Source organism: Acinonyx jubatus, chromosome D3 (assembly GCF_027475565.1).
Source record: "Acinonyx jubatus isolate Ajub_Pintada_27869175 chromosome D3, VMU_Ajub_asm_v1.0, whole genome shotgun sequence".
NCBI lineage: Eukaryota > Metazoa > Chordata > Mammalia > Carnivora > Felidae > Acinonyx > Acinonyx jubatus.
Genome location: NC_069392.1, coordinates 74,312,389 through 74,337,624, shown reverse-complemented (window position 1 = coordinate 74,337,624; position 25,236 = coordinate 74,312,389). Strand labels below are relative to the sequence as shown.

At 41.9% G+C, this 25,236-nt stretch overlaps 1 protein-coding gene across 2 annotated transcripts in view; it reads right to left on the bottom strand.

The window, feature by feature from the left end:
* ONECUT2 (one cut homeobox 2) overlaps window positions 1-25,236 on the bottom strand; it is a 59,287-nt gene that overhangs the window by 26,565 nt on the left and 7,486 nt on the right. Inside the window, exon 2 of one of the 2 annotated variants that reach the window (XM_053205743.1) lies at window positions 22,655-22,801. The exons of the other annotated variant lie outside the window; for it this stretch is intronic. Within the exon in view, the coding sequence (XP_053061718.1) occupies window positions 22,674-22,801 (128 nt within the window). The 3' untranslated portion in view covers window positions 22,655-22,673. The remainder of the gene's footprint in view (window positions 1-22,654; window positions 22,802-25,236) is intronic. 2 annotated transcript variants of the gene reach the window in all.

Here is a 25,236-nt window from a genome sequence, read left to right as displayed (position 1 = left end):
CGTGTGCAGTGTGTGGGGACTGATGCGTCTACCCCCTTTGACCAGCTTGTCCGCATGCAGCCCGGGGGTGCGTGCGGGCCACGAATCTTTGCCGGTCCAGCAGGGCCAAGTTAAAAGAAAGCTGGTTCGATAGTAGGAGCTGGGTTAGATGCATCGATTGGCAACTCAGAGCAGGGCCGAGAGGGTGAATGCACCGACACCCAGAAATGAGTGGTAAGGAAAACACACACCTTTTTTGTCGACCGCATCAGGCCTGATCGGGGTTTTCTCGTCTGAGAATGAATCAGAGGAAATTCTTCTGAAAACATCTTACAGAAACTTCAAGAATATTTTAGAGAATCAGGTGGTATCTCTCAAGACAATGCCCAAGGAGATGGCTTCTATGAAACAGGAATGGAAAATGATTAAGAAAACAGAAGTCCTAAGTAATAGTGTGTAATAAAAAACAGTAAGACGAGATGAGATAGAAACTTGCAGGAGAAAAATACACAGCATTGGAGGAAATAAAGGGCAAATGGGCACAACGGCTGTAATGCTAGAATTTCTGCAGTTCAGGGGGTCTTTCCTACAGGGAGGCATTCTTGGCTACATGATGACTCAGAAAAGCGTTATCTATAGACTCTTTATGTAAAGAAAAATAACCGAACACATAAGGTCAAGAATGTTATATTGTCCTAGAAAAGAACTGGTCAACAGCCCCATGTGGCTGCGAATACCCCCGAACCCATCCTGAACATCCAAAGGAGTATCCAAAGGAGGGTACGTTAACAAACATCACCTCTTTGGAAAGGCTACGGCAGTGACTCTGTAAGAAGGTAGGACAGTTGATGCCTCCTTTTGCAACAGGATCTCAGTGATGTTTAAAAACAAATAATTCCATTACTAATGTTTCACATCATTATGTGAAGTATACGGTTGGGAAAAAAAAAATCCTCTGGGAAAGTATCTCCCTCTTCCAGAGTGAAACATCAGATTCGTAAATCCAAGTAAAGATGATTTCATGTATGTGAAACAGATGAAAAAGAAAACAATTATGCCTACAACAACAAGAAAAAGAAGGAAATATTCCAAAGTGTCCGGTTTCAGGAGAGGCATGAAGGCACCACTACTCTTCAATATTATGTTGGCAAAGTTGTCAATGCAATAAAAATAAGAAAAAAACAAATAAGTGAAAATTTAGAAAGGAATGAAACTGGTAAAATGACAGAAGTCTACGTAATCTGAGTGCTCATTATTTGATAGACATTATTTGCTAGGTATTAACTCACTTAATTTTTACAATCAACCCAAGAGTTGATGATTAATGATAATGATACTGAGTCACAGAGGAGTGAGCAAATTACTTAAGGTTACCTAGTGAGTAATGGGACTGGGATGCAAACTCAGGTGGTCTGCTTCCAAACTCCTTGTACCCAACAGCTACCCTGTACTGCTTGTCCAGGCAGAAACGGAACACTCATAATTATGAGTTAATATGATTTTTTTCAACCTAGAAAACCCAAAAACCTCAATACTCAAATTACTAGAACCAATAAGAAAATTCAGGAAGGTGCTCAGGTACAAGATGAACATGTAAAAATCAATATTGATTGTGTACACATATAAAATCCAAGATAATAAATAGATAAAACTATTAGAATTAATATGAGAATTATCAGTAGACAAAAATCCGATATCACACAACAAACAGAAAAGGAAAAGGCCACCACTTATATAATAGGATCAAAACATCAAGCATGTAGAAATAAATTTCAAAATAGGTATGCAATATTTTGACAGAGTAAACTATACACTTTGTTAGAGAAATTAAAGAATATCTAAATAAAGGGATTGGAAGATTCAGTATGATAAGAGTTCAATTCTCTCCATGTTGACGTATAGACCCAATCAAATCTCTAATGAAAATCCCAGCAGATTTCTCTCCATCCCTCCTTTTCTTCTTTCTTGCCTTTCCAATTTTGGGGGGGATTTGACAAGCTGGTTCTAAAACCTTTATGAGAGTGCAAAAAATCAAAGAATAGTCAAGCTATTCTTCATAAAAAGAAAGAGATAGGAAGACTCGCTGTATCGGCCATCAAGACCTTTAGTAAGACTACCATGGTGTAGTACTGGGATAAGGGTATAGAACTAGATGAGTGGAACAGAACAGAAAGCCCCCAAACAGATCCACACACACGGACATTTGATTTAGTAACAAGATCTAATGACACTTGATTTAATGACAAGTGTCATTTAATGACCGTGGCACTGGAGAACATGAAGACAGTGTGTTCTTTCTAATAATGGAGCTGTGGTAACTGGATAGGCATTGGGGCAGGGCTTAATTCTTAACCTCTACCTTCCTGTCGTACACACAAAATAAGTTCTGCATGGTCGACATAGACCTTCATGTTAACGGCAAACCAGTAAAGTTTATAAAAGTAATATAGGGTTGTATCTTTACAATCACGTGTAAGATTTCTTAAGACTCAAAGAAAAAAGATTTACAAATAGAAGCATATTGAAATTAAGGATTTCTGTATATCAAAAGACACCAATAAGAAGGTAAAAGGAAAAAAGGGAGAAAGGGAGAGTAAAAGGAGAGCCATGGATATTCGCAACATATATGATAGACAAAGGGTCTGAATCCAGAATACATAAAATCTCTTAGAAATCCATAAGAAAAAGTCAGACATCCCAATACAAAAACAGGCAAAGACTTGAACAGGCACTCACAGAAGAAGAAATCCAAATTTCCAGTAATTATATAAAAAGGCACCATTAGGGGTGCCTAGGTGGCTCGGTTGGTTAAGCGTCTGACTCTTGATTTCAGCTCAGGTCATGATCTCATGGTTTGTGGGTTTGAGCCCTGTATCGGGTTCTGTGCTGACAGCATGGAGCCTGCTTGGGACTCTCTCTCTCTTTGCCCCTCACCCTCTCACTTGTGAGTGCGTGCATAGTCTCTCTCTTTCTCAAAAATAAACGTAAACAATATTTAGAAAGACACAATTATTAGTAATCTAGAAATTACAAATTAAAAACAATGTTACACACCCACCAAAATGGCTTAATTGTCAAAGTCTCTCAATACCAAGTGCTGGCCGGGAAAGGAGAACTCTCCTATGCTGTTGGGGGAGTGTCAATTGGTACAATCGTTTGGGAAACTATTTGGCAGTATCTGATAAAGCTGACTACATGCATGCCCTATGACCCAGAAATTCTGCTCCTAGATAGACTGCCTTGTTGCAGACGCTCTCGTGTGCTAGTACACTCCGCTGGCTGTCACCATTGTCGTGCATGCCCAACCCCCAGCCGCCAGCAACTTTATTGCTTCGTCAGATGGCTTTCTCTGGTTGCCAGATGCTGCTATGTCCCTACACAGGTCATGCCAGAAAGGCTGGGGAATTGATGGCCCCCTCCCCCAAGCGTCTCCCAATCAGCGAATGATGAGATCTGCCAGATAAATACCCCAACACCCTTGTTTTCCAGGTGGAAGGATTCTGAGGTGTGTTTTCTATGGACACACAGAGAATTACTCAGTAGGATTGAGCCCCGGTTGCCTGCTGCGGAACACCCTTGATACAACAGCACTTGCTGTGTTTCTTCCCTTCTTGGTCTTACTTCTCCACTCCTCTACCAGTGCTTTTTGGGATCCTCATTCAAATAAATGACCTGTACTAGAATCCTTGTTTCAGAGTCTGCTTTTGGGAGAACCCAAATGAAGAAAACCTTACAGAAATATATGCCATGTACATTAGGATACATGACTGGACAAGTTCAGAGCAGCTGTTTGTTCTAAAAGTAGAAACGGTCCAAGTGCCCACCAACAGGAGAATGGATAAATTATGGCATATTAATTTAATGGAATACTATACAGTTATGAAAAAGAAAGAACTCCTCCTCCTCCTGCTACATGTAACAAAGTGAAAAGAGTGTTGAATAAAAGAAGTCAGGCATAAAGATATACATACTGAGTGAGTTTATTGATAATGAAATTTAAAAACCTGGCAAAACTAGTTAGGGATACATACATGAGTGTTTAAGAACTATACAACAAAGCCAAGAGACAATTACCATAAAAGGCAGGTTACTACTTAAATTTTACGATTGAGGGATAGGTTTTTGACAAGGAAAGGGAATATGGAGGACTTACGGAGAGCAGGCAGTATTCAATTTGCTTTATAATAATTCATTAAGCAACCTATTTATTTTTCATGCACTCCCTGTGTATATGTTTTATTTTATAATAATACATTTTATTTTCATTTTTAAAAATGTTTATTTATTTTGAGAGAGAGAGTTTGTGAGGGAGGGGCAGAGACAGAGACGGAGAGAGAGAATCCCAAGCAGGCTCCACGTTGTCAGCATAGAGCCTGACATGGGGCTCGATCCCATGAACCACAAGACCATATCCTGAACTGAAATCAAAGAGTTGGATACTTAAATGACTGAGCCACCCAGGTGCCCCTATAATAATACATTTTTAAAAGCTATAGCTTTTCTTTACACCAGAAAGTCCCTATTAGAAAATGCAACAGAAAAAAAAATTCACAATGACACAAGTACTTAGGAATAACAACCGTTAGCAAAACAATAGGAAGACCAAAGCTAAAACTTTTCTTAATGAAAATATAAACAAAAATTTGGCTAAGTGAACTCTATGCCCTATAAAATCAAAAAGGTCAAAATGATATATAAATTCAAGCTGACTCCATAATTCCTATGGAAGAATAAAAGTGCAAGAAAGGCTAAGAAAATTCACAACCAAAAGATGAAGAGGTAAAACATGCTTCATCAGACCTCAAGACATTAAATAATTTAAATAGTGTGATGTTGACATGGGAATTAATAGATCAATAGAACAGAATGGAGTTCAGAAGCAGACCCAAGTATATAAGTGACTTTAATACATGATAAAATACTGTATTTCAAATCCTAAGAAAGGGATGAATTGTTCAGCAACTAGTGTGGATTAAGTAGTTATCCATTTGAGGAAAAAAAATAAATCCCAACCCACATCACTTATAAAAAGAAATCCTTGACAAATGAAAGAATAGATTAAAGCTAACAACATACTCAATGGGAGGAAACTTGAAGCTTTCCCACTAAGATCAGGTACAAGGCAAGAAACAGGACAAGTGGTTCCTCTCACCCACCCCCCTCTCTCTCTTTTCATGTTTATCCATTTTTGAGAGAGGGGTGGGGGCAGGGGTGGGGATAGAGGATCAAAGTGGGCTCCAGACTGACAGCAGAGAGCCCAATGTGGGGCTCAAACTCATGAACTGTGAGATCATCACCTGAACCAAAGTTGGATGCTTAACTGACTGAGCCATCCAGAGGCCCCTCACCACTCCCTTTCAACATTGTACTGGAAGTCCTTGCTAATGCAATACGGCAAGAAAAGGAAGTAAAAGGTATACAGATTGAGAAGGACGACTTTGAGAAGGACTGTAAACAAATAAAACTTAGTTTACAGAGTTGTTTACAGTGTTGTTACACACACACACACACACACACACACACACACACACATATAAGATCCATGAGAAAAAGCACAAACTCTGATGAACAAACCCAAAGAACTGAATAAATGGACAGATATTCCATGTTCATGGATAGGAGGACTCAATACTGTCAAGATGTCAATTCTTCCCAGCTTGATACATAGATCCAGTTGCTATATCCCAGCAACTTATTTTATGGATATAAACAAACTGATTCTAAAGTTTATATGGGGAGGCAGAATACCAAGACCATTACGAAGGAGAACAAAGTTGGAGAACTGACTGACACTCAAGACTTACTATAAAGCGACAGTAGCCCAGCCAGTGAAAGAATGGCAAATAGATCAGTGGAACAGAATAGAGAGCCCACACATGACCCCCATAAATATAGTCAGGTGATACAATGGAGCTAAGATCGTCTGTTTAACAAACAGGTTGGAACATCTGGACATCCACACGCAAAAAAAAAAAAAAAAAAATGAATCTGGCCTCTGCAAAATGGATCAGAGGTCTAGATGTAAAAAGCAAAGCTATAAAACTAAAAGATAACAAAGGAGAAAACCTGGACAATCTTGGGTGTGGTGATGCCTTTTTGGAGACAACACCAAAGACACAATCCATGAAAGAAACAGTTGGTAAGCTGGACTTCATGAAAATTAAAAATTCCTGCTCGGGGTGCCTGGGTGGCTCAGTCAGTTAAGCATCTGACTTCAGCTCGGGTCATGATCTCACGGTTCATGGGTTCGAGCCCCACGTTGGGCTCTGTGCTGACAGCTTGGAGCCTGGAGCCTGCTTTGGATTCTATGTCTCCCTCTCTCTCTGCCCCTCCCCTACCTGCACTCTGTCTCTGTCTTGCAAAAATAAATAAACGTTAAAAACAATTTTTTAAAAAATTCCTGCTCTGCAAAAGATAATATCAAGAGAACTAGAAGACAAGCCACAAATTCGGAGAAAATGATTGCAAAAGACACGTGTCATAAGGAATTTTTATCCAAAGTATACAAAAAACTCTTAAAACTCGACAATAAGGGGGGGGGCACCCTCAACAATAAGAAAACAAACATCTCAATTAAAAACTGGGCCAATGACGTTAACAGATACCTCACCAAAGAAGATACACAGATGGCAAATGGCAAACAAGTATATGCAAAAATGCCCCATATGTCAGCAGGGAAATGTGCAAAGTAAAACAATAATCTGATACCATTACAGACCCATTAGAAAGACCAAAATTCTAATGTCAGTCCAGAACACTGACTTCACATGCCGGCGAGGATGTGGGGCAACAGTGGCTCTCATTCGTTGCTATAGCAGGAATGCAAAGTTGTCATTCCTTTGGAAGACAATTTGGCAGTTTCTCACGAAACTAAACATACTCTTAACATCTGATCCAGAAATTGCACTCCTTGGTATTTACCCAAAGGAAATGACAACTATGTCCACACAAACACTTGCACATAGATGTTCAGGGCAGTTTAATTCCTAACTGCCAAAACTCAAGCAACCAAGATGTCCTTCAGCAGGTGAATGGATAAATAAGCTGTGGTAGATTCAGACAATGGGATATTTATTATTCAGCCCTAAAAAGAAATGGGCTAGCAAGCCGTGAAAAGACACGGAGGAACCTTAAATGCATATTACTAAGTGAAAGAAGTCAATCTGAAAAGAGTAGATACTGCTTAACTCCAACTATATGACATTCTGGAAAAGGCAAGACTGTGGACACAATACAAAGATCACTGATTGCCTGGAGGCAGAAAGGGGAAGAGATAAAGAGGCAGAGCAGAGAGGATTTTTAGGGCAGTGAAAATACTCTGTATGAGAATAATGGATACATGTCATACATTTGTCCAAACCCACAGAATGTACAACACCAACAGTGAACACTAAGGTAAACTATGAACTTGAGTGATTCTGATATGTCAATAAACAAAAATGTATCCTTCTTGTGAGTGGTGTTGATAAGGGGGGAAGCAATGCATGTGTGGGGCAAGAGGTATACGGGAAATCCCGGTAGCTTCCTTCTCACTATGTTGTAAACCTAAAAGTGTTGTAGAAAACATAAAGTCTTCAAAGAATAAACAGGCAAATGTTTAAAAGTTATCCAAGAAGCAAAACACATAAAATAAAAACACAAAAAGACTAATTTGCATGAAAGTTAAAAGAAACCTCATTAAGTTTCAAAAAAAAAGCACGGGAAAAAAATGTTTTCAGTATATAAAACAAAGAATTACCATCATTCGGAATCAAAGAAGTAAAAAAAAGAAAAAGAAAAGAAAAATCAGAAAAAAAAAAAGGCAAAGGACATGAACAGAACATTCTCAGAAAAGGAAATACATATAACCAGTAGGTCTACGGATATATTCAAGCTCACTAGAAATCAAGAAAATGTAAATTAAGACAACCGCAAAATGCCATTTTTTCCCCATCAACTATGCAAAAAAATAAAAATAAAAAGGCGACGAATACTGTATTAACGATTGGCAAGTGTGGGGGAAACAGGTGCTTCCCCACATTGCTGAGTTTGGTATCTATAAAAATTCAAACATGTGCTTCTCCACAACCCAGCAACCAACTTCTCAGTGTCTTCCCCAGGGAGTACTCGCTCACATACCCAGGGAGGCGCGTACAAGGCTGTTCGCTCAACATCGCCGAGCAAATACGGCAAAGAACAAAACAGGATGAACAGTCCAACGGTCCATCTATACGGGAATGGCTAACAAAACGAAAACAGCCATGCCATGGGATACATTGCAGCAGGTCTGGGTTGGGTGAATCTCAGTTATATAGACAAACTGGGTGGACTTAGCCACTGAATGGAAGCAACGAGCTTCAGAATGCTGCGTGCTGTGCTACGGGACTCGCGTTAAGGCAGGACAATGTGCAGGCCTCTGAGATAAACGTTTCCGTGAGTACATGTATAGGTAAATGAATGCATCGGAAGCACTTGCGTTGGCGGACATCATCGAAGCCGTAAGAACGTCACTACTGGCAAGTGATAAAGAGACTGGGATTACAGGAGGTGGGCAAAGGAGACTTCCTCCTGATCATTAAGGTTGTGAGTCTTTATAAGGAGAATGTTTTATTTTTATTTATTTTTAATATTTATTTATTTGTTTTGAGAGAGAGAGAAAGCATGAGCATGGGAGGGACACAGAGGGAGAGAGAATCACAGGAACGCTTCACACTGTCAGTGTAGAGCCTGACGCAGGTTCCACCTCACAGAGTGTGAGATCATCACCTGAGTGGAAACCAAGAGTCAGATGCTTAACCGACTGAGCCACCCAGGCTCCCTGCACAAGAAGAATGTTTCAATGCATTACCTAAATAATTAGAAAATAAATTTAATAAAAGCGAACTATTAATATGGTTGTCTTTGAGTGGCAGAACATTTTTACTCTTCTATTTTTTCTATTTTCTCATTTTTAATAGTAAGCAAGCATTACAATATAAATGACAACTAATCTTTTTAAAAAATTATTGTTGGGGCGCCTGGGTGGCTCAGTTGGTTGAGCGTCCAGCTTGGGCTCGGGTCATGATCTCTCAGCTCATGGGTTCAAGCCCGCCATTGGGCTCTGTGCTGACAGCTCAGAGCCTGGAGCCTGCTTTGGATTCTGTGTCTCCCTCTCTCTCTGCCCCTCCCCTGCGTGCGCTCTCTCTCTCTCAGAAATAAACATTTAAAAAACTGTGCTGAAATACACATAACATAAAATTTGCCATCTTAACCATTTTTAAGTGCGCAGTTCTGTAGTGTCCAATGCATTCACATTATTGTCCAACCAATTGGCAAAACATTTTCATCTTGTGAGATAGAAAACTCTGTATCATTAAAACAACAGATTCTCGTTGCTCCTCTCCTGGTCCCTGGCAACCACCGTTTCTCCTACTGTTTTATGAATTTGACTACTCTAGACACCTCACATAAGTGAGATCACACAGTATCTTTTTGTGACTGGCTTATTTCGCTTCGTATAATGTCCTCAAGCTTCATCCATGTTGTAGCATATGTCAGAACTTCCCTCCTCTTTAAGGCCGAGTAATATCCCATTTTATGTACATACCACATCTTGTTTATCTATTCATCCATCGATGGACATTTGGTTGTGTCCACCTTTGGACTATTATGAATGATGCTGTCATGAACATGGGTGTACAAACTTCTCCTGGACCCCTGCTTTCCATACTTTGGGTTATGTTCCCAGAAGTGGTATTGCTGGATCATACGGTGATTTAATTTTTAATTTTTAAAGGAACTGCCACATTCTTTTCATAGAGGCGGCATCATTTTACAGTGCTATCAACAGCGCACAAGGTTTCCAATTTCTCCGCATCTAACACTTGTTCTTTTCTGGGTTTTTTTGCTAGCTGCCATCCTAATGGCTGTGAGGTCAAATAAACTTTTAATGAGGAGAACTGGCATCAGAACTCTGAGCGGGAAGCAGGCTTCCAGAGTGTAGCTGGGGCCTGTCCACACATCTGCAAGAACTGAAGAGAATTTGCTTGCCTTAGTCTCTTCCAAACACACCTTCTCAAGGCCAATTTCTCTTGGCGCTATCCTGTCCTTACCCCCGGTTCCAGAAGAGGTCACAGTGACGCTCACTCCCACCAAGAAGCTCTGCTCCCACTTCATCCTCCTTAAGCCCGTCCCTCCCCTTCAGAAGACCTGTCCTCCCTGCAGCCTTCCCTCCCTCCCTGCATCGAAGGGCAGGCCCAGGGTGCAGCTGTAACTAGACCCCATCAGAGCTGCCCAAGATGCGCCTGTGGATCAGAACTAATGGCATTAGGCGATCACTCAGGGAATAGAGCTGCAATTACCCCTTGGATGCTTTCTCCAAAATGACCACACGCAGAACACCAAGAGGGAGAGAAAATGAATCACCAAGTGAATTAACTGGAAGCCGCTGTAATTAGCGTTATAATTTTTCATGAAAACACTAATGAATATGAAATAATGTGGCCATGAAACCACTAGGACAATTAATGTGTGGGAGTAATTTGGGGTCAGGAAAGGATTCTGGAGACTGTTTAAATAGACTCGTGTGTTGAGAATTCAGAGGCCCATGGCTTCAAAATCTTTTATTAGCAAAAAAAGTTGCTACTTCAGAAAAAGCAACCGCAAGGTGTCTATGGGTTTTCTTTTCTTTCTTTCTTTCTTTTTTTTCCTGTTAAGGCTCCTGGCTTTGGGAGTAAAGATGATGGTGTGAACCACAACAAAAGTCATACAGGGAGTTACAGGAGCACCCATGGTAATGCCCAAAGAGTAGATTTGAGGAACATGATAAAGAGGCAGGATCCAGACATACTGAAACCAGAAAAGATGCTAACAGGGAAACCCATTCTCAGCACTCTTAGCCTTTTACCACCGGGATGTCTGAGGAAATAACTTTCTGATGTGACCCCCAAACCTGTGATCACGATGAGGACAAAGACAAGCTGAGCCTCGTTGGCTGAGCTGCAGTTTTTACATGTAAAATTCTAGCAAATCTAGACTTTGTGCTCAACACGTACCACACCAAAACAGACTTTATCCCGATACAAGTTAGAGAGGGTTCAGTCAGGACCTACTTACATGCAAATTAGACTTCCATGTTCTAAGCATGAGCTTAGCAGAATGTCCATAATTGTGGAGTCTTAAAAGGACACGGTGGCGTGGGGCAGAGTAAGAGTAAATAACCCTGGGGCACGTCTGACCCATTTGAAAGGACTGCATCCTGAGACCAATGTGGTGCCTGGCAATCTCTGTCATCACAAATTCCACCAGTGAAAATGATGCATACATTATGCTGAAGGACAGATGTGTCCATGTGAAACGGGGTGTCATCTGTGGTATCGAGGAGATAAGAGTTAAGTGCGCTAGGTGCAGCATTAAGCATCTGTGGTGGTATCTCATTTAGTCTGCACGCCAACTAGGTGATGTCAGACAGCAACCTTACCCCCATTCTACAGAGAAAGTAACGGAGTCTCTCTGAAGTCGATCACTCGCCTGAAGTCACATAGCTAACTAGTAGGTGGTGTAGCTGGGACACAAATTAGATCTGTCTAGCCCCAGAGCTCATGCTCTCGATGACAACACCGAGCAATACTCTTCATGTATAAAGATTGTGGGAGAGTTGGTCCCTTGGGCCAAATCTCCTGCTGATATACAGAGAATTTACAAAAGGTAGTATGAGTCAACAGGAATAACAATGGTAGCAGCGAAATTAGCAAGCATTCATGATGTACCCATTGTTCTAAGCATCTATATGCATGGGCTCATTTAAGGCCCACGGTAACTTAATGATGTGCCTATAATCTGAGGCACAGAGTTTGCTATGGGCCGAATATGTGTGACCCCAAAATTCATATGTTTGAAATCCTTACCCTCAAAGGTGATGGTATTAGTTGGTGGAGTCTTTGAAAACGGAGCCCTCACCAATGGGGTTAGTGCTTTTATGGAAGAGGCCCCAGGGAGAGCCCTAGTCCCTTCCTCCACGTGAGGATACAATGGGATGTCCACAACCCAGGAGGGGGTCCTCAGCCAACCATGCTGGTGCCCTGATCTCAAATTTCCAGCCCCGGGAACTCTGAGCAGTAAGTTTCTGTTGTTTATAAGCTACCTAGTTGCCAGTACTTTGTTATAGCAGCCTGAATGCACTAAGACCAGATAAGGATAAACCTTGAAGACCTTGAAGATTCTAATGAATTCTGAAATGCTGAAAGGCCAATTTACAGTGCAACAAAAAGCAGTTCTTTGGGACTATTTTTAAAAATATTAAAGCAGTGCCTACGGAGCGCCAGCTCTTCAATTACAGCTTTATTACCACAGGGTCCTTTGCCACAGAATTTAATGGAATGGCTGTCTCAAAGAGGGCTAGGATAAAAGATGAGGAGGGTCTGTTTTTCTTGTCTTCAGTAGCAGAGTGGGTGGAGTGAGAGATAAAGCCTTTCTCCTATTTCTTGCTTCCAAAGATACAAAACATTATCACACCTCTTCCACTGGGAATTAACCCTCAGACAACTCACCCTTTTTGCTTTCAAACCCAGTCTGAAATTCTAAACTCTTGGCTAGGCAAATAAGATTGCGTGCCCCCCGAGGAAGCTAGCTGCCTCGAGCTCGGCTGTGAGCTTATATGTAAGAGTCCCAGGACTCCAGCTAATCCATGAAATAAGTTACAAATTTTGTTCGCAATGCTTAGCATCTGAATAAATCAGCCTGCCCAAACCACAGGCACAAAACTGTGAGGACTTTTTGGAATTACAGGGTAAACAAGTTCAGTAACCAGGGACAGCTTGTTATAATAACAGGAGACTACATTTGCCTAGTAAGGGTGTCATTTCTTCACATCTATGGGAAGTCTAAGCACTGGGTATTGATTCATAGGATGCCATTTCATATATACGCAGAACGAATCCAGCCAAACAAAGTTATCTGCCCAATGGAACTCAAAAATATTTCTCAATTTAATTTTAAACAGACCTTGATGTGAAGGAAATTTAATTAGGTAAGTAATATAGAACACAATGAAATGTCCGTCAAAATTGCTTCCAAAGGTTTAAAATGTTTTCCTTTTCAGACAATGTAGTTAGAGCAGCTGAGATATCTATGTAAGTACAATGTCTTGAATAGTGGGACTCAGAAATCAATGGGATCACCTCTCTGAATTAAGTATGCACAAATGAGAGCAACTGAGATCCATATAAATCAGCTCAAGTAGCCTTCTGTGTACCAGACCATTAGGGGACAGGCAGAGAAAAGGAAGATGCAAATAAACACATTATCTGGGGCAGACTCACTAATGGAAAGCATCTCTTAACACCCACATTAAGAATCAGAACAGAACTGTCAGGTATTTTTAACGCTGCTTATGATTTAAAAAATCATGCCCCAGATGTAGAACCTAAGGTTAAAAACAAACAAATGAACAGAAACAAACTTTAAACATTGTCAGAGTCACATGAGAGTAAATCTTTTGATCTTTTTGATAGCATCTCCAAATTGCTTCTGTCTTCATTAGCAGACTCTAAGCAAAGTGTTCACATTGTTTGGATTTTGTGGGCATAGAATAACTGAGATCTGGATCGAATGGTTTAACTTCTGCAGGCATCAGATATTTGGTGATTATTTCAGTGGGAAAAAACAGAACCACTGAAAATAAAGCCTTTTTATAAATACAGGGAGAGCTATATGTGGTCAGCCAGAGGGGATCTCCTAATAGGACACTAGAGCTATGTCACCCTGGGGATCATTTGGCATTCTGTATTTATTGAGTGCCAACTACATGTTAAGCCCTGTACTAGCACTAAAGGGAAGATGAAGGAGAGCAAAGCTCAGGAGGCCTGCCTGCTATGATCTAGAAGAACAGGTCAGGCATGTCCACTGATAGACATAGTACAAAGAAATATGGCTCCCATTAAGTTGGCCATACATTTATTACTGGTATAAAGTATAAAATAACAAAGTATATTGAGATACTTCCACATTTATTTTCTACTTGTTGCCAAATTGCTTATCCTGTCCTATCCCTACCATAGAAATGGATGGCTTCTTGCAAAATTAAAAGGGAGCTAAAATATATGGCATTACATTGATTGCAAAAAGAAAAGAAAAAAGAAAAAGTTCCAATTCACCCTTCTACTCTGTCTCTGGGCCTAGCCATGTGACTCGCTTTCCCCAATGGTATGTTGCAGAGTATGTTATTGCTTGGGCTTTCCCCTTTGCCATTGTTATGCAAAGGACATGCTCAGGCCACTACAGTGGTCCCAGAAAAGGATGGGAAGTGTGGAGCAGAGTCACCCAAAGACACATGATCAAGCCTAGCAGGGACCAGCCTAGATCAACTGAATCCCACAAATTTGTGAGAAAAAAAAAATGTTTATCGTTGAATGCCATGAGTTTGGGAGATGGTTTGTTACTTGGCATTGTTACGGCAGTAGGTAACTAATACATAGCATATAATAGAATTTCAATAAAACCCTTTTGCAACTCCTCTCCAACATCCAAAGTCATCTTGTCCCTCAGGTCACCACTCCAAGTAAGTGATTCTGTGGGGAAGTCCTGTAGACAGTCCATCAGCCTATTACTTGACAGCTACTTTATACAGATCCTCTCTGATACTTACATCTGCTCTCCAAGGTAGATAACTGCTCTGAGACTCAGAGCAGTTAGGTTAGAGCTAGTAAATGGCAGAGTTAGAATCAACACTCAAGCCTGTCTGACTCCAAAGCAAGGACCATTCATTCCACTGTACTAACTTGCTCCTACCTCTGTAAGATCAGCTGGGTGAAGGTGTGGTGAAAAAAGAATTTTTGATGCCTCCAACCCCTTCCCAATAGCTCAGGAGAGAAGGATCTGGGTAGTACAGACACTGTTCTCAGGACCTGCCATAGACTCCCATTCTTCTTAGCTTGAGGCTCTTCCCCAACCTGAGATAGGGATTTGCCTATCCTAGGGAATTTCAGAGCTCTAAGGAGGCAGAACACTTGGGCTCCTCAGTTGGTATGAGTTATAGCAGAAAAGCCCACCTATTTATCCTGTTGATTTTCATTCCTTTCCCCTCCAATCCAATCACCTACCTACTCCCCACTCTGCCCTTTTTAGTGGAATTTCCAGAATCTGCCTATGGAAGCCTGAGTCCAAAGCTCTTGGTGGAAAACAGGTCAGGGAGGGGTGAGCTCAGCAGTTCTGATTCCTCTGGGTCTAACCTGATTCCTTTGGGAGGATGGCAGGGGAGGAGGCTGAAGCACCAGGCAGAAGAAATAAAGGACAATGTGTGGTCTTTGGTGCCAGGTCATAGTGCTCCAGCCAGAGAAGAGGTTGGCCCCTGCTGGGAGGTCTTCAGACAGGCCCCAGAGCTTCCTCTTGCTCTGCCCAACCTGTCTATCTCTGCCTCTGTGTCAACAAACTTGGTTGGGCTATGCAAGGCACATGAATGACAGTCACTTAAGTCAACTGCTTACTGAGGATCCCTAATTATCATGCAGCACAGCAATGCATTCAATTAAAGTCATCAGGGAAAAAAAAAGTCTGGAACGTTTTAATTTTAACACTAAATTCTGTTTATACATGTTTGGTCTTCTTAGTTTTTTATTCATGTAATATGAATGTCAAAACATAGCTGTAAAAAAGATAAAACATCTCAAGGCAATAAATAAGTTCCACATAAGATATATAGCAAATTATCTTACTTTCAATTTCTCACTAAACTTGAGATAACAATAAAATTTCTTTTCACTCAATCCTATATGGATATTGTAAAGGTAAATGAGGATTTGCTCACTTAAATCCTAAAAATCCAGTAAAATGAAAGATTAAGAAAGTTATTTTTGTCCCCCTTCTTAACTACTTAGTTCAGTACTGTGTAGGCAGAACTGGTACACCTGGAAATTTTTTGAACAACTAAGTTGCAAAGATCTCAGGTAATTTTGCTTATGTACACATTTGCCAAAAGATAAGGAAATGAGAAAGGAAAAGGATAAACTTATGAATACAAAAATGTTGACCTCTGGCTTTTTTCTTTATAGGTAAATTTAAATCAATAATCTAAGAATTTGCAGTATTATCAGACTGAATAGAGGAAACCAGTCCCTATGATTTGCTGATGTGTTTGCAGATGTAAATGTTCTAAAATGTTTGGCTTTGTCTGGAAGTAGAACAACCTTTGGTATTAACTGACCCATCATGAGCACTGTTTCCTCCGTATTTAGCTTATCTCTCATTTTGGGTTGACATAGGAATCTATTTTTGGTTATGTAAGCAAGAATTTCTGTCAAAAATCAAAACCTTTATAGAAAAGAATATTCATTTTTGAAGAGTAGAGGCTAGAAAAGATTGCCAAATATAAGTCAATCTACACAACCCATTCCCTGCAAGAGTGACCGAAATTAGGGGATTCCATAAAGATAGGTAGGATTCCATCAAATGATTCACTTGGGAAAAAAAATGCCTACTATGGGGTCAGCTGTGGACCAGTAGCTGTGGGAGGCACAGGATGTAATATCTCCTCTCCAGAGTTGGAGGGAGACATAGAAGAGGTCTAGAGAGTGGGGTAAGACCATAGCTAAGAAGCTGCTATGCAGTTTGGAATGGATGACTGCAGCCAGAATTTAGAAAAGAAAGAGAATAATGAAGAGACTGGAGTAGGCTGGGAACTTCTAGAGAAGGAAGATCAGAAGTGGCCAGGAAGGGACCGAAAGAGACATAAAATGAAGCATTCCAAGTAGTGGGGAAAAGAGTGTGCAAAGACAGTCATGGCAAAGAGGACAACATATGAGCAGAGTAGCAAGAAAAATGACCTGACTGAAGCAGGTTACCTGGGAGTACCAGAGTCAACTGGTAAAACAGGTCCCTATTCTAGTTGTCTGGTGACTGTCATTTTACATTCCTCACCTCATTGGTAATAATCTGAAGCTTTGGATAAGACTCAACCCCACTTCAAGATTCCTGTTACAACTCATATATACCTGTACTGTTTTAGCTTAGGAGAAAAATGACACTGATGAGAACTTGATACTGTGAAATATGAAATACTGCTCCAAAATGATGCACCAACACGGATGATTCTTTTTTTCTTTTTTAATGTTTATTTATTTTTGAGAGAGAGAGAGAGCAAGAGAGAGAGAGAGAGAGAGCACGCGTGTGCGCGCACAAGTGGGGGAGGGGCAGAGAGAAAGGGAGACACAGAATCTGAAGCAGGCTCCAGGCTCTGAGCTGAGCACAGAGCTGGATGCAGGGCTCAAACTTACAGACCACGAGATCATGACCTGAGCCGAAGCCAGACACGTAACCAACTGAGCCACCCAGGCGCTCCCATGATGATTCTGTTTCAAATGCCATCTACTAACTTGGGTGAGTAAGTGAGAAGAAACAGTGTCATATAAAAGAAAGGTATTTATTAGTTTATTCACAGATACTTATTGGCTGTCTATTATATAATACATCCAACCTTCGCTCTACTGGAACTTACAATCTTTGGCGGGAAGACACAAATCAGCAGGGGATACCTGTTTATGTTCTATGTGCAATGGGAGGGGTTGTCCAAGGGCATCCCAATTGAGGAGACTAGAGAAGACTTCCTAGAGGCAAGGACATCTAAACCAAGATCTGAAATTAAGTTCAAGTTAGTTGAGTAAGAAAAGAAGTGTTTTTTGCCAAAGGAATGGCCTGATGTGTTTGAGTTGCTGGCAATAGTACAGTATGGCCAGAGCAGAGTGAAATGGAGACGATGTGAGATGAGACTATATGTGAGGAGGGGTCAATCCACATAGGCGCCGGTACATCTTGCTCAGGGTCTGGACCTTCATCTGATGGTCCCAGGGAGCTAACAAAGAATTTTAAATAATGGTGTCATGTGGTCATATTTGGGTTCCAGAAAAACCACTCTGGCTTAAGTTGGAAAATGGATGGGAGAAGTCAGGACTGGAGATAGGGAGACCAGTCAGGAGGCTGCTGAAGTTGGGATGGTTCCAATTAGGGCAGCAGCACAGGTAATGGAGAGAGACAGATAGATATTTAGGAAGTAAAATCCATGGGGCTAGTATGGTCGACTCAAGGGGAAAGAGGAAAAGGAAAGAGTCTGAGTTGATTTCCCAATTTCTGGCATGAGATTCTGTGTACAAAGTAATATTACTGAAAGGGGATAAAAGAAGAAGTAAACTACATTTGAGGATGTTCAGGCAAAGATATTCAGATGTAGAAGGAAATAAGGACCTGGAGCTAAGAGATACATAGGGTTGGAGAGACACCAAGAAGTCTTCAGCATAAAGAGATGGTAACTGGATAGGTGAGATCTTCCAGAGTGAGTATGTTGAGGGTAAAAATAGCCTAGGCCAGGATTCTGAGCTAGATGGACAAATCAAGGAGAGCCCAGAAAGGAGACCGCAAGGAGTGGCCAGAATGCTAATAAGCAAAATGAGAGAGTATACAGTATTATTTCAGAAGTTAAGAGAAGAAAGGGTTTCAAGATGTGGGTGGTCAGCAGTGTGCCAAATGCTGAGGAGAGGCCCAGTTAAAATAAGAACTGAGAGGCGCCCATTGGATTTGGCTACAAGAACCTCAACAGTGACACTGCTTAAGAGCTGGTTTAGTAAACAGGAGTGGCTAGAACCAGCCTGCACAAAGCTGGGCTGGGAGGAGGAGGTGAGAAACAGACATAGAGTTCATGCAACTCCAGGAGTGAAGAGAGGGAAGAGAAGCTAGGACAGGTGTGTGTGTGTGTGTGTGTGTGTGTGTGTGTGTTGGAAGGGGGGGTGCGTTTTCTAAAAAGAGGAACAGGAGCACAAATATGCTGATCGGAAAATGGTAATAGAGAGGAAGAGGGTATAAACACAGGTGAGTCTTGGATCCTGAGAGGACAGGAGGGACAAGGGCCAGAATCAGGTTGAGGAATTGGCCTCAGGAAAACTGTCTCTTCTTTTGCAGAAGAATGAAAGAGAAATGAAGAGAGGTTACACATTGAGATGAACGAAGAATCCACTCTTGTGCCTTGACCATGAACTGAAGTGGACTCTGGTATACATTAAGGAGACCACTAAATCCAAGAAAAATATCATAGATTTGGGAATCTGTTACATTGTTTCAGAAAAGCAAAAAAGTTCTTTACCCCACCCATTTTCTAGTATTTGGAATCAAAAGAGACTAGGAGAGGTCCTGTTTACATTGCAGTCTTGTGGAAACATCTTTGGAAAAGTTCACTTACTGAGTTCACTGTAAAAGAAATGCATTTGGCATAAGCCCTCACAGAATTTACTGTCTTATTTTAATAAAATGCAGTGATGCATATAAAATAGACTGGAAAAAAAAAGGTTTTGCTTACTGTCAAATCCATGTTTTACTGGAAAAGGTTTTGATGGTGTAACCCAACAACTACTAAGAAATGCATGTCTGCAAATTCAAGGATCATGCGGCTTGAAGAAACTGCTTTAATCAATGTTTATCAAATAGATTTAAAACCAGTTCTTAGATATGATTTAAACATGTTCCTGTTCATTTTGACGGCAAAATTTGAACAAAGAAAATTATTTTCTATTTTAATACTGGCAGTGAATGCTCTACCACATTTGTTCTGTTTTTTTGGACTGTATTTTCATGCAAGAGCCACTTGGAATTTGAAGATGAATTGTCATAAAGAAAACAGTCTCGTATATCACATCCTTGACTTTCTTTTAAAGTGGATACACTTGTCTGTTCCTGTGCTTGACCTCCCTGAAACCACTTTAGCAATAAATTAGGCTTCAACTAAAATTCCTTGAAATAAAGCAAAAGTTTCATTTCAATTAGCTTTGAGAAGTCAAGGGCCATATTTTTACTAGAAATCCAAAGAGAGGTGAGTTGTGCCTTATTATAGACCACAAGGACCCATCTATCTGTCTCTTTTCTCTGGAATAAAAATACAAAGAAAGCAGAGCAACTGATTAAAAAATGGCCAGAGTCAGGGGTCTGTGCCTAATGTCAGCTCTCACCCTGGCTAGGCCCACCTGTCTCCACTGTGACCTAGAGGAAGTGACTCAACCCTTGGCCCACAGAGTGGTGCAGAGGTTCTTAAAGGGAGCCCATCAAAGATGGCTCTCAAGAAATCGAACCCAGTTTCAAGACTTATTGGAGGTAATGATGTCCCTTAGTTGGCTCTCCCTGCAACATTAGTGCTGATACAACATGAGAATATTGTTCAATATAATGAAAACCATGTTTTCAAAAATCAGCATGTAGGTAGGGGGAAAAAGCATCCATTTGTGTACACCTGTGTGGGGCAACTAGACTGTAAACCTGGAAAGAAAACCCAAATCTAAAATATCTTGTTGAGAGCTGTAATCAGTGTCTGCACAAGCTAGTAACATGGGGAAAAACAGTTCAATCCCTCAACCCTCCCAACAGAGGTAATGCTCTTCCTCTTCCGAAGGAAAGGGTCGTTTAGCATCTTTTGTCCTCTGACTTGGCATCGCTTCCTCTCTCTCTATTATCGGTGACCTCACACAGAGAACGGAAGCCATGGGGCTCGAGAGGAAAATCTGAAGCCCTGTTCTGTCTGGGGCGCCGAGATCTACAGAGCTGTAGCTACTGTTCAGGGTCCTGCCTGAATTTAACCCGAGTAGAGGAACCCATTTTTCTTCTCTGGGTTGAGATGGAAACTCGCTCAGACCGCAGCCCAGGCGGGCAGTCTCTGGGGCGCTCCGTGGCGCTGTTCGTGGTGCTGTTCGTGGTGCTGAATCCCGCGTCGGGCGCGGAGGCGGCAACCCACCCACAGGCGCTAGGCAGCCAGGGGCTCTGGGCCGAGATCGATGTGAGGCGAGTCTGGAAAAAGCTGCTGCCCACAGAGATACGGTCAGCTCCACAGTTTGGCTCCAAATCTAGCTCACTGGCTCATTTCTTTGCAATTGCAAAACGGCTGCTTCACTTTTCTTTCTTCCCAGGGGATTTCACAGGGCCCACCTCTGGCTCGCTGATTTGGCATATCTCTTTCCTGATGTCCTCCCTGCCAGTACTAATTTTCTCCCACTCCCCTCCTTTGTACAATATATTACCTTTGCAGAGCACCTTACAGTTGGTAGAGTTCTCACTGGCACCATCAACTGAGGCATTTCTCCTACACACATAACCATTCCTCTTCTCTCCCACAGATATTTTTTGCTTTCTCCGCCCCTTCTCTCCCAAGAAAGAGGAGACTATTACTTCAGTGTGCAGAGTGGGCAAATCACCTTACCCATCACAGCAGAACCAATGAATTAGGAGAGGCAGAGGCTAGAGTACCAGGGAAAAAGGAAAAAGTCATGCAAGAAATTCCTAGGAAAATGTGGGTAGTGGTCAGGAGGGTGAGGAATGGGGACACAGATACTAGGAACAAAGTAAAGGAAGGGGCTTGGGCCTTGTGGGAGGTGCAAGGCTTACTGCAGTTAGAAGACTCCCAGCAGGTGGCACTCTAGCTCAAGGTGCTCTCTGTAGAAGCCCTGACTATGCTGGGGCTCCATCTCAAACCTTCTTTCTGCTAAGAACTCCTCCACCCCACCCGCAGCCATGTTTGCAGGTCTGTCTTCCTCTTGATCCAAGCTCTTATCCAGACTATATTCCTGCTAATAAGCACCGTTTGCACAATTCTATTTACTGTAATGCACAATGAACAAAACATAAATAGAAAAGAGAGGGTCAGTGGGAGGATTTTTTTTTTTCTGGTGTGATTGATGGTGCTTAGATCAGAACTGTTTAATCATCAATAACATGATTCAGCAATTAGGAAATGTAAACAGATTGTGCAACTGCTTGCTGTGGTCAAAGCCCTGGAGGGGCCTATAGGCCTGGGCCAAGCTTGGGGAAGGCAATGCCAGCAGGATGCCCCCTCCCTCCCACCAGGGCAGAGCAGGCTCTGCCTACAGCCTGACTGGTGTGACCTTTGGCTTTTGCAGCACACACACGATTGGGCTGGGGTTAATGGCACTTTGCAGGGAGCTCCAATTGAGTAAACAAAAAATGCCTTGCCCTGTTCTAATGGAGCACATTATTATGAGGCCTAAGCCTTCATCCAGGCCCCTGCAGCTGCTCTGCAGGTCAGTGCTACCAATAAAGCAATTAGCCAATGAGAAAACTCTTCTTCCCCGAGGGGGACTCTGAGGGCTTGTTGCAGTTGCTGTGCTTTGCTTTGGGTTTTTAAACAGGCAATCCGAGTTGATCTGAGCCTCTTACATCAGACTCCACGATGAGGACAGTGAAATTGTGTGTTTGCTGAGTGTGATATTTTAAGGGACTGGTCCCTTGCTCAACACAGCCCGGAGAGCTCACTGCTTCCTGTTCAATTAACCTGAACCATAGCTGAACTCTGCCCTTTGAACTCACTCAGCAGATAAATACATTAGCTCACCTAAGGAATCATTAATATTTTTCAATCACAGAAAACAAACATGAATGTCTGAACACAACCCAAAAGCTAGCCAATTAGGAATAATGCATGTACCATGTTGAAAATAAAATCAGACATGGATTATTTACAGAACAAAAAAGGGTCAAGGAAGAAATGAAATGGATTGTACCAACAGTTCTGGAAACAAAGGGGACTTTCATTTTCATATCTGCAAACATGAGGGATACTGATCAATAGTTAGCAACTCCTATTCCATCTATACTGCTCTGTAAAAAAAAAAAAAAAAGAAAAGAAAAGAAATGAAAAGAAAAAGGAAAAAAAAGAAAGAAAGAAGAAAAAAAGTTTTACCTTATTATCAGTCTGTTTTCTACCCACTTCTATCAGAACACAAAACTCCAAGCGCTCTTTCTTCTGAAGTGACTTCAGTGTCCACGCTCAAATACATAGTCCAAAATATTGCATTTCTGGGGACAGTTCTATTGTATTCCTGATTTGCTACAAATGAAGCAAAATAATTTTTATGGAAGTATTAACTGCTTTTAAGTATGAGCTTGAATGAACCCAGCTAGTGGCTTGATTGAAATAATTTTACAGTAGAAAATGATGTTCTTGAAACACTGCTACTCTAGCATATAAACAGATTTTCTTCTGTGGAAGAGAGAGAGAGAGAGATGCTAAGTGCATCTATTTTGTTCTTAACCCTGCGTGTCATCTTAGAAGAATGAGAAAAACATCTCCAACCGAGTCATTACACATTTCAGTTTGGTTCAATTTCACTTCCCACAATTCTGCCTCCTGACCCCTCCCCTCCTACCCTCCTTTTCATTTTTGTTTGGTTTGGAGTGTGGGCTTAATGCCCAGCTATCCTAGATGAGAACACTTAAAGGAATATCACAAGCGCGAAGGGTAAATCTATTGAACGAGGGTCTTTAACTATGTGGTTTCCTTAAAGGGAAAGGTTGGATCAATAGGATCAATATGAAAGGTTTCCCTGGCCCTGCATAAAAGGGTAAGGGCTTCTCTTTTCACTGGTTTAACTTTACTCTCTGACAAATGCAAATCAATGGATCTGTGTTTACAACAGATTCCCTAACAGACTCAACTTGGGTAAAGCCCAAAGCCTCGCCCGGAGGGTGGGGAGTCCAGGATCACTCCAGGAGGATGCTCTAGGGTAGGGCTTCATGCTCAAGGCCCTGTGGGTGGAGTAGGGAGTGGGCTGGCAATAGCTACCAATCGCAGTTAAAGAAGGGGGCTGGCTGCCCACTGAGATCCTGCTGCTGCTGCTGCTGCTGCCTGTGGAACATCGAATAGGGTCCTCCAAGGATGTCTCAGCCCAAAGATTCCCAGGATCTGGTGAGCCAGTCAACCCTGGTTCCTGCTATATAAATGTGGGAGGCTGACTACACAGAGGCAGCTGGCATGAAATATCTACAATTGGAGCAGCCCTTTCTTAGGTGGTAACTGGCTCTCTTAGCAATGGCAAGGCAAACCACTACAACTGTGGGTTCTTTCCCCCTTAATTTTACCTTTCCCTTTAAAAGTGTGATGCTTTCCAGAGATTACATGACTTCAAGTCAATACCAGTTACAGAGAAATTATTTTTCTTCCTGGAGGAGAAAGTATATGTATATTTGATTACATGAGCCAAAGTCCAATGCTGATTAAATTACGTTGGAGGTGTGCTTCCAACCCAAACAAAGTCTGCTTTCTGCAGAAGAGTAATGGATCTTCAAATGGCAACAGAGGCATCAGGGTGGAATGCAGTGCCTCCCTTCCCTCCGGGGCAATTTGCGTGGGGACAGTTTTTCATAAAGAATGTACACAAGTTCTAGGAATCCTGCTTCCCAAGTAAGACCATCTCTATATGCATGTCGACAGCCTGCCTCTGTGCCTTGCCCATCCTGCACCTTGTCTGGCACCAGATGGGCTGATACAGAAACCTATGCACACTTTTCAGTTGTTGCCTTGAGTGAGACTTGGAAAACAAAAAGCCTTTCCCAAAAGCACAGCAGTGGGGTAGGGAAACAGAGTGGGTGATGAGGGGTGCTGATGGGCTTCTGGCCTATCTTGAGCAGGCTCTGCACCTGATAGCATAAATGACCCCAGTAGGCTTCTTCATAATGTTCTCTTTGTCCACCAAGAAACGTATCCCATGGAGGAAATGACTCTCCCCAGGTGGGGGGGGGGGGAGGGGTGGGCAGAGCATCTCTGAGATGGTCAGGGGTGAGGATAATCCAGAGAGTCCACAGATAAAGTTTAAGGCCCAGGGTGTCTCAATACTCACCCTTTTCCTCAGGGTCCTTTATCCAGGCAATTATTTCTATTTATTCCCTTCTCATTTCCCTTCCTTTGGCAAGAACCCAGAAATTAAATCTCTCTGCTTTCCCTTTGAGGTTTTCATTCCTCCAGGGATTCCCCTTCATGATACCACTCTCCCTGAAGACAGTTTCTGCCAACACCAGCCACCAGCTGTAGTGTGGTGGGGTCCGGTACTTTCTTCCTTCAACCTCTTTCCTCTGATATTCCTTTAGAAACAGATTCTAAAGGCCAGAAAACCAAGAAGTGACCCGACAATAAAGTCTCAGATTGAAGATGAAAGCAAAACCTTCCCTCAGGGTTCAGACCCCTGTTAACCGCTGGGCAGATGTGGCTCTAGAAGGAGGTAAAGCATTTTTCCTCTTGGAGACAAAATCTGAGGCAATCAGTTTCCCCTCTGCCCTACCCTCACCATTCACCAGAATCCCTGCCCTATACTTGGGATTCTAAGATGGGTATGGAGGAGAGTCTAAGCCTGCTCACCCCTCCCAGAACCTAGGAGCTCTTCACGTGGGGCCTCTGGGGAGGGGGGCAGTTGTCTTCCTGACCTGAAGGATGCCACTCAGGTAGGTATTCTTGTTTTCTGTATATGACCGTGCGACCCACGTTAATGT